Source organism: Melospiza georgiana, unplaced genomic scaffold, assembly GCF_028018845.1.
Source record: "Melospiza georgiana isolate bMelGeo1 unplaced genomic scaffold, bMelGeo1.pri scaffold_29, whole genome shotgun sequence".
NCBI lineage: Eukaryota > Metazoa > Chordata > Aves > Passeriformes > Passerellidae > Melospiza > Melospiza georgiana.
The window spans coordinates 2887192-2896799 of NW_026652215.1; the positions used below are offsets into that span (position 1 = coordinate 2887192).

At 54.5% G+C, this 9608-nt stretch overlaps 1 protein-coding gene across 1 annotated transcript; it reads right to left on the reverse strand.

Moving 5' to 3' along the window:
• Positions 1-518: 518 nt before the first annotated feature.
• Positions 519-9071, reverse strand: LOC131096351 (serine/threonine-protein kinase pim-1-like). The gene is made up of 7 exons (XM_058044691.1): positions 9045-9071; positions 8460-8695; positions 2395-2818; positions 2222-2272; positions 1651-2017; positions 860-1036; positions 519-625 (listed from the first exon to the last, which is right to left on the reverse strand). The coding sequence occupies exons 1-7, from the start codon at positions 9069-9071 to the stop codon at positions 519-521; spliced, it is 1389 nt and encodes a 462-aa protein (XP_057900674.1).
• Between the last annotated feature and the right edge of the window lie 537 nt (positions 9072-9608).

Sequence of the window (9608 nt, forward strand, 5' to 3'; positions counted from 1 at the left end):
AAAGGGGGAACTTTTGGTGCCCAGCTGTGCCATGCCCAGATCTGGGAGCAACCCCCTGCCTGTAGACTCACCTGCAAATTGGACCTGGAGCCTGGCTTTGAAGAAGGTGCCAGAATCCAAGTCCATCATCTTCAGCTGGCCAGGCCAAGAAGAGATTGTCATCCTTGAGGTTGTCCTTGGTGTCTCCAGCAGCAGCCCCGCTTGGAACAGCTTCTCCAGGGGCTCCTTTCCCTTCCCTGGGGTCAGACCAGGCTGTCAGGGCTCTGCCCAGGGCCCCAGCCATCCATGAACCATACAAACAAAACCAGGGGGATGGTGGCCACCAGTGCTTGTCACACCGGGTCTCCAGCTCAGCTCCAGCCCAAGAGCTGCATGTTCCCTTCTGCTGACCCCTGCTCGGAGCTACAGGCAGGACAAAACCAGCCTGGTTTGCTTTGCCACTGATTGCCAAGAGATGCATGGAGCTGGTACCTGCTAGGCCCCTGGATCCAACTGTGCACGTGGATTTCTTCAGTCTTCTAGGGCAGGGAAACACCCTTCACCCAAGGATGACAGAAAAGTTCTTCTAAGGATGGCCTGTCCGAGGGTTGCATGGACAAACACCTCTTAATAACATCTTGGCACACTGGGGAGAGAAACCAGAAATCGCCAGTCAGTTGGAGAAGTTGCCCCCCTGTTCCCATGCCCAGGTCATGCTGGTTGTGCCCAGAGCTGGGCCTAAACTTCCCCATGGATGCTCTGTTTGGAGGAGAGCAGGACATGTGCCACCTCCTCAGCAGCTGCCAGAGTGGGATGCCCATGAGCCCACTGCTGTCTCCCAGCACTGGTATTTCCCCCGTGCCCAGAGATGAGGATCCACCTTGAGAGAGCCATCGTGGGAACAAGATTCGCCCCCGGATGATCTCCTGGCCCCTCCTGAACGGGTGCTTCCCCATGACCAGGTGGCACAGCAGGAGGCCCAGGGACCAGATCGTGGCTGCCTCGCCGTGGTAGCGTTGGTGCTGGATCCACTCTGGAGGGCTGTAGGACAGGGTTCCTGTGGAACACAGACACAGCTCAGCAGGGGGCTGCTGCTGCTCCCAGAGCCCGGCCCCAGCATCCCTGGGCATGTGGGAGCTGCCCCAGAGGCACACGGGGTGAGCGCTGCCCTCTCGCCAGCACCTGGGACTTGTGCACAAACTCGCGGCTGGAAAAGAAGCCACTGGTGCTGGAAGAGGGCAGCAGAAACCCTGGGAAAGCCCAACCATGACACACAAAGGAAAAACCCACTCAGTAGTGGAGAAAACCCACTCTCCTCCCAACCTGCATGGCCCCCAAAAATGTTAATAAGCCAAGGCGAACAAGGAGAGCGGAGCAGTCCAGCCCTTCCTTGCCTGCACACCAAACCATCCGGGGCACACGGTCAGGCCTCCCTCTCTGCTGCCCCCATGGGGGTTTGTGTTGGGCTGGCTGCCCCAGCTCCAGCCCCAGCGCAGGGCACAGTGGGTGCTGAAGGCTGTCAGCAGGGCTGGGAGATAGCCGCCCTCACACCCCACCCAGATCAACTCGGCTCCAGCATCAATCCCATCCTGGCTGCAATAGGGGGAAGCCCCAGTGCTGCACCCAGGCTGGGCCACGAGATGCCCAGGAGCACCCCCTGCGAGGGCTCACCTGCAAATTGGGTGTAGGCTGTGTCTTGGAGGAAGGCGCCACAGCCAAAGTCGATCAGTTTCAGCTGCCCGCTGGCCAGGTCGAGCAGGACATTCTCGGGCTTAATGTCCCGGTGCAGGACCCCGCAGCTGGTGCAGTGCCGCACGGCCTCCAGCACCTGGCGGAACAGCCCCCGCGCCTCCTCCTCCGGCAGGAACCCCCGCTCCGCCAGGAAACCCGAGAGCTCCTGGCACCGCTCCGGACGCTCCAGCACCAGCAGGAAGCTGTCGGGGAGCTCAAGCCACTCCAGGAGCTGAATGACACCGCCACAGCCACAGGACACCTTGGCCAGCAGCACGATCTCCAGGGGTGCGCTGGTGCCGTCGGGCTGCAGGAGGAGCACGACGCCGTCACAGGGGCCGAGGCCGTGCCGGGGCTCTGGGAGCCCTCAGACAGCCCGGGATGCTCTGCACGCCCCGCTCAGCCCACGCCCGCTCTCCCCGCAGGGCTCACGGCGTCTCCCACCCTGCCGGGCCCCGGCTCCTCGCCGCCCGGCACGGCCCGGCTGCTGCCGCTGGCCCCGCTCACTCACCAGCTCGCCCCAGTGCCGGATGCGATCCCTCGGCACGCGTTTGATGGCCACCTGCGAGGAGGGAGAGCAGCGGGCTGAGCTCGCCGCCCGTCCCGCCGCACCCCGACCTTCTCCTCCTCATCCCTCCTCCTCCGCCCCCTCCGCCTGCGCCCGCCGCCGGCCCCGCCGCTCACCGGGGCGCCGTCCGAGATCCTCGTGGCTGCGAAGACGCTGCCGAAGCCGCCGCGCCCCAGCAGCGATCCCAGCCGGTACCGCTCCTGCAGGGCCTCCTGCGCCGTCCCTGCGGGCGGGACGCGGCTGTCAGCGCTCGGCCCGAGGCCAGCAACGGCCCCCGAGCGCCCCTCACCCGCCCCGGGCCCGGCATCCCCACCCGCCCCGGGCCCCGGCGGCTCAGGGCAGGAGGCCGCGCTGCCGAGCGGCGGAGCTCGGACCGGGGAAGCCGCAGCGGAGGCGGCGGGAGCGGCCGCGCCGCGGGTGTGCTCCGCGGGCCCCGGGAGCAGCCGGGGCCGGGGTCGGGACTGGACCCTGCGTCGGGTCCGGGGCCGGGCTCGGGCCAGGCGGAGCCGAAGGGCGGCGGTGCCGCCCCCGCACCAGGCACTGATGCCCGCCCAGCAGTGCCACCGCCAGTACGGCCAGAGCCGGGCGGAGGCGAGACCGCGGCGGGACGGCCGGGGCCGGGCACGGGGCAGCCCCGCCCGGGGCCGGGGGCGGGCCGGGGGCATGGCCCGGCCCTGCAGGGGGGAGGGAGGCGGGGAGAGGAGAGGGACGCCGGGCAAGGGACCCCGAGAGAAGGGTGCCCGACAGAGGGAAAGGGAGAGAAAGAGAAAGAAAGAGAATAAGAGAAAGAAAGAGAGAAAACGAATCTGGTTTTGCTGCTTCTTCCGCTGCTGCTGCCGCCGCCGCTGCTGCTGCCACCGCCGCTGCTGCCGCCGCTGCCGCCGCTGCAACTGAAGCACCGGGGCCGTTCGTCCCCGTGTCCGTTCCCCGCTCGCCCCACGAGCCCCACGTTCGAGCCCCGCGCGTCCCGGGGACAGCCCCTCCGTCTGTCCAAACACGGGAACTTTGCAGCCCTGAGCCCAGATGCAGAGCCCTGACTCCTGCACACTGGCACAGCGATCCCCTCCCTTGCTCCTGGGCATTGTCCTTGCTGAGGGTCAAACACTGTCGGGCCGCCTTCCCTTGGGGTAGGATTCCTACCTGACCCAAGCACTGCACTTACATCTCCAGTGTTGCTTTCCAGTAAAAACAGGGGAAGGAAAACTGTGTGTGGCTCATGGTATTTTAGAGCATCTAAAAATTACTAAGTCACCAATCTTAGAGGTGCTATGCATCTGGAATTACTGGGGTGGAGAAGTAGTGCAACATGGAAAAGGGGAGCATAGAAATTAATAGAGGAAAACATCTTGGATTGTTTGTTTCATTTTCATTTCCCTTCTGGAAAGCTGTTTCAGTTTTCCAGGAATCTTCTCCTGTCTGCTCTTCCCAAGAATCTCTCATGGAGAGCAAGGTCGAGCTTCGGTCACAAGATTTTCCATCAGGAAATTATGCCACTGGTGAAATTTTCATTGTGACTGTTTGTGCTGGCTTAGGGCAAATTTTGGGAGGAAACCTCCAAAAGGGGTCCGCCTAGAAAGCAAGTTCAAGCGGCCTCTCCCCCTACTAGTTCAGGAAAAGACTTCCCTTGAGAAAAGTGAAAAAACCCCAGTTTATTTCACAAGTAAAGTATTCACAAGCATGAAAAATGAATAATATTAAATAAAACCTCGGACAGTGCTGAAGAGATGGCCAATTCAGAAAGTCCTTTTTGTGGGTTTTAGTTGGCTCACTCGGTCTCTCCTGAGTCCCTCTGGTGCTGGAATGCAGTGTCCCAGATCTCGGGGGGCCACAGGTGTGAGCTGCTGCCATTGGTTTTCTGGGTTTTCAGTCCAGAGAAAGTTTAAACAATTCCAAGAGAAAGGAAAGTCACAGTCCAAAGGAACTTCTCTGCCTAAGCTAGCTAAAACCAAATTGCTAGACCTGGGCTGGGAAGGCATCGGGAAATTTCCAAATCTGAGCACTGGCAGTCCCAGCAAACACCAGAGCTGGATGGTGCTGGAGCCAGAACGTGCAAATTTCAAAATTATGGCTTTCTGTGCCAGCAAATCACTGGACTTGGGCTCTGCTGGCACCAGGTATTTTCCAAATCTGGGTACTGGGGCAGCAAACACAAGATGTGGTCGGTGCCAGACCCAGTAGCAGAAAGTTGCCGGGTTTTGGCTTTCTGTGCCAGCAAATTGCTGCACTTGGGCAATTTCCCAGCACTGGGAAATTTCCAGATCTGGGCACTTGCGCAGCAAACACCAGATCTGGGTGGTTCTGGTGGCAGCACTGGGAAGCTGCTGGGTTCTGGCTTTCTTTGCCAGAAAATTGCTGCATTTGGGTTGTGCTGGCACTGAGAAATTGCCAAATATTAACTTTCTGTGCCAGGAAATTGCTGGAATTATGCTGTGCAGGCATTTGAAAAATTCCGGATCTGGGCACTGACGGTGCCAGCAAACACAAGATCGGAGTAGTGTAGGCACCAGGTATTTGCCTGGTTTTGCTTTCTTTGCCAGCAAATTGCTGCACTTGGGCTGTGGTGGCACAGGGAAATATCAAGATCTGGGCATGGGCGGTGCCATCAAACACCAGGTCTGGGTGGTGACAGTCTTGGCACCAGGAAATTGCTGCCTTTTGTCTTCTTTTTCCAAAAAATTGCTGCACTTGGGCTGTGTTGGAATAAGAAATGTCCAGACTTGGGTACGGGCAGTGGTAGCAAGCACCAGATCTTGGCATTGCCAGTGCCGGCAGCAGAAATTGCCAGATTTTGTCTTTCTTTACCAGAAAATTGCTAGACTTGGCTCTGCCAGAACAAGGGAATTTCCAGATCTGGGCACTGGTGGTGGCAGCAAACACCAGATCTGGGCGGTGCCAGGCCCAGTAATGTTGGAAATGAATTTGTAGAGAATTTTTAAGGTTTGATAGAAGGTTTCTATAGTATGTATACAAGTGTCACGATCCGTCCTTACGAACGCGTTTTGTGGTAGCTTGTGGGTTGATCTCAGAGTGCAAAAAACACCGACACGGTGCAGGGAGTTGCTGCTATAACCAAAACAAATGTACCTTTATTGAATAACCACAGCAAAATGCATTGAGGAGGAACTGGGGGAAAAAGGAAAAATAAGGAAAAAGAGGGAGGAAGAGAAAGGAAGGTATAGAGCTACCAACTGTTTTACTAGGCCAGGACTAGACCCAGAGCTAAGCAAACTCATTCAGCCAGGTGACATTGTGCAACATCAGAAGCTGGCAACCATGAGTACTTTGCTGTCAAAAGGTTACAGTTTGCACTGGGCCCAGAAGTGTTTTTCCCTAAGGCAAAGCAAATTGAAATGTGAAGTTTAAAAGCTTCAAATGACTATGAAAGGAAACTGCAGAATAATTTCTGGAAGGGCAGCATTGTCAATGATCATGCTGCCCACCAATAGCTGGAGCTGAATCCAGAATTGCTTCTTCCAGCTGTGCAGGAATTCATTCCACTGGCAAGCACTGGTCCATGGGAACAAATGATCCCCTAGCTCTGGGCTGAATGGCAGCCAGGCTGCAGTGCAGATTGGAGGAACCCTTGTCACTTGTTATTGGCCTCCCAGCGCACTCATCCTTCTGCAAACAAGGTGCAAACAACACAGCTGCACTGCTGTCCTGGGTAAATATACATACAGGTGACTTTGCCAAAGCAGTGTATCATTTCCCAATGAAATACACGACCTCTTCTTACCTATGGAATTGTGATTGAAGACATCTGTGAGCCAGATCTATGGGAGATTGCAAAGGAGCAAAGCTTTGGGATTTGGGCACACTTCTCTTGGTTTCTTTGCTCAGGCCTTTGGTGAGCACAGAACACACCTAGGTAGAAAACCTTTGACTAGACAGGATCTTTTGGATCTATTGTCCCCCAAACGTGTCAATGTGTGGCCCTGTTACAATGACAAGTTGAAAACAGCAGCACAAATGACACAAAGAAACCATGGCCAAAGAGGAAGAGGAGAGGCCCAATGAGGAAAGGATGTGGTGAGACACTGGCACATTGAGTGAGCTGCACTCCCATAATCTCTAGGCTGGCAGGTCCTGGTCTCACATTCTCCTCTTGGTTTTTTCAATTTTGTTTATTTATTTACTTTTTTTCATCATCAAAATGAAATATATAGAATTAAAATATGTCATCAAAACTTAAAGACAGAATCAAAACACATTAGTTCAAAACTACATCTAAAGATCAGAACATATGTACATCTGTAACTATCAAGCCTAACGCATCAATCCTATTCTTCAAACACTCTCCATACAGGCGGCAGCTTCTTCCTGAGCTTGGAGGACAGAGAGCTTTTCTGGACGGGAGGCGAGGACTTTGTGGGTGAGGGAACATTGGAAGTGTCCCAAGGAAACTTCTCGGTAAGACTGTAACCAGTCAGATCTGCAAAATGGAGACACAAAGTTTAACAGAGGCCACCATGCAAACCTAAAGCATCTGAAGCTCCATATTTCATGGGACACATTTCCTGGAAATGTCCAAACAGCTGCACAGGGAAACATGCTCCTGCTGGCAGACACTGAGGCAGGCCAGGGCAAACCCTGAGCCACTTGCCCAGAGCTGGCACAGGCACAGCCTGGCCTCTGGGCTGCCCTGGGACAGCAGGGAGCCCAGAGCCCTGTGCTCCCCAGGAATGGCTCAGCTGCACATGCACCCTCCTGCTCCTCTGCCTGCCCCACAGCTCAGCAGCCCCACAGCTCCAGGGGCACTGGCAGCAGCACAGATCACTGCAGGGCACATGCAGGGCACAGCTGTTCCCTGGCAATGTGCACAGCCTCTCTGGGCTGCCACAAGACCCTTCCTCCCAGCAGAGATTGGCCCAGCTCCCCCCTCACCTCTGTGTGAGGCTGAGCCGTGATTGCCTTCACCTTGTCCTCAATCTGGAGTTGCTTCAGGCCCCCCATGCCATGAGTAGGAAGGGCAGTGGAGAGACCAGGGACAGATGCACACCACAGAGACCTGCAGCAGGATCGAGGCTCTTTTCACCCATGTATCCCAAAATCTGCAGATTTTTGGAAAACAACAAATGCAGGGAAAACACGCTGTGGGCTATGAAGTTGCAGAATATCCAGCAATGCAGCCTGTTTCCTCTGTGTGGCTTGGCAATGGATCCATCTGAATGTTTTACCCTATTGCAAAGCTGAGGAAAGGGTGGCAGGCAGTTTAGCCAGGCTGTCCTGTTCTAGAGAGTGTCTCTTGGGAACTATCAGGCCCAGCACCAACATTTAAGGCAGCATTTGCTTCAACTGTCCCATGGCAGTCAGCCTGTGGAGGTGCCTGTAAAGTGATTCATCATCTCAAGGCTAACATGAAACATCAGTTTGAATAGAAAGTAGAGCTCTAAGGCCATGACAGTCATACAAGGCTCCTTTGGCAGGAGCTGCACCTGCTGTGCAGGCTGTGCCACACCCAGCAGATTGTCCCCCATGTGCTCCATGGGGGCAAGGACCCTCCTCATTTCTCAAGTTAATGGCATCATGACGAGACGTGGTTTTCCCAGGGCCTCTGTGGTTAGCACTGTGAAATACCAAACACTGCTCACAGCTGCAATTGCAATTGTCCCTCTGCCCAGAAAAGCACAAGGCTCTATTCTTGGCCTTTGCAGGCACTTTCACTTCCCCATCAGTCACCACATCTAGGAAAATCTGACAGACTGGGAGAACTCCAGGGAGCAGCAGGAAGCTGAGTCAGAGGAGCTTTAGTTTGGATATCAGGAAAAAGGGTTTTTCACCCAGAGGGTCGTTGGGCACAGGAACAGGCTCCCCAGGGCAGTGGTCACAGCACCAAGCCTGACAGGGCTGAAGGAGCATTTGGACAACAATCTCAGGCACTTGGTGTGACCCTTGGGCTGTTCTGGGCAAGGCCAGGAGCTGGACTCGATAGTCCTGATGGGCCCCTTCCAACTCTCCATATTCTACACTTCTGCGATTCTGAGAAGTAATGGGCTGCAGGAGGGAAGAAATAGGTGACAAGAGGGAAGAAGTGAGGTTGGTTGGAGAATCAAGTCACTGAGTTCACAGAAGATGCAGGATACAGGACCCTTCCCCCCCACCATTCCCATTCTCTGTCTCATCCCTTCTCCCTCCCACACACACAAAGGTGAAGAACATCACTAAAAGAAGAAGAACCTACTTGACTCCCATGTCCATGAGAGCAGTCATTGCTCGTGCAGGAGTCACATTCTCCACCATGATCCCCAGGCTCTGACTGGCTGCTTTCTGAACAAATTCTGGGGAGTTGGACACCATCTGGAGAAGGAGCCGAGCGACCTCATGCACCTCAGAGTCCATGTCCTTCTTCAAGGTCACAAAGAGCTCTCCCAGAGTGACAATGGCAGAGTAGGACACCTTGGAACGGAGGTTGGTCACCTGGGGAAGCCATGAGGGGAAACATAAGAATCACCTTGGAAAGAAAACCAGTTGCCTTCAACAGAAATCCCAGAAAATGACAACACATCCCACTGTGTCCAGAGGAGCATACAAGGACAGGAAGAGCAGGAGAGCACAAGCACAGAAAGGCACTTAGTCTGGCACCAATTTCTGGCTTCTATGCCAGGAAACAGAAAACACAGGCTCAGGTCTACAGAATAATTTGCAGCGTTGAATTATAGCTTGGGCAGAGACTGGGACTCTGGCAAATAACATCATTAGTGTCTCAGTTTCTGCATTTGCACATTGCATTATGAAGGCTCCACACTCAAAGATGAGTGTCAGATACCCGACCTGCCAGTAAATACAGCTGCATGTACCCACAGATCCTACAAACAGCTGACAGACATTAGAAATATCAGGTCTAAACCAGAAATGACGGCAGACCCTGAGCACACATGGAGATGAACAAGCACATATGTTGGCGGAAGGGAACCAGGACATCAATTTGATCATCACAGGCTCAATTTTATTGATCAGTACGGCGGGTTAAATACAGTTAATAATGAGCTTCATACATATTGCAAAAGTTGAGCTCAGGATTGGTCAGCTTACATATCAGCACCTACGCCTACTTCTACATTCCTATGGTTCTACTTTTGATACTTTCTACATATTCTCAGGATATATTCAGGACTAATCTCAACTCCCTATCCTCATGTTGCAGCAAGGTCGCTGCTGACTCTTCCTTTCAGCTTGCTGACTGCTGACTTTTCTCCTTCAGCTTAACCAGTGGCATTATATCAGTGTGGCCTTTCTCAGCTAACCAATTATTGATAATGCTCTCCACATTTCCCCCGTTTTCTTCTTGTGCAAGGAGATTAGTTTGCCATGTTTTTGCTATTGTACGGCT

Excerpts from the sequence above, each read along its gene's own strand:
- LOC131096351 (XM_058044691.1), bottom strand. The coding sequence starts at position 9,071 with ATGCAGCTGTATTTACTGGCAGGTCGG. Across the intron at positions 2,018-2,221 it reads TCCGGCACTGGGGCGAGCTG|CCCGACGGCACCAGCGCACC; the intron begins GTGAGTGAGCGG and ends CTCCTCCTGCAG. Across the intron at positions 1,037-1,650 it reads AGCCTACACCCAATTTGCAG|GAACCCTGTCCTACAGCCCT; the intron begins GTGAGCCCTCGC and ends TGTGTTCCACAG.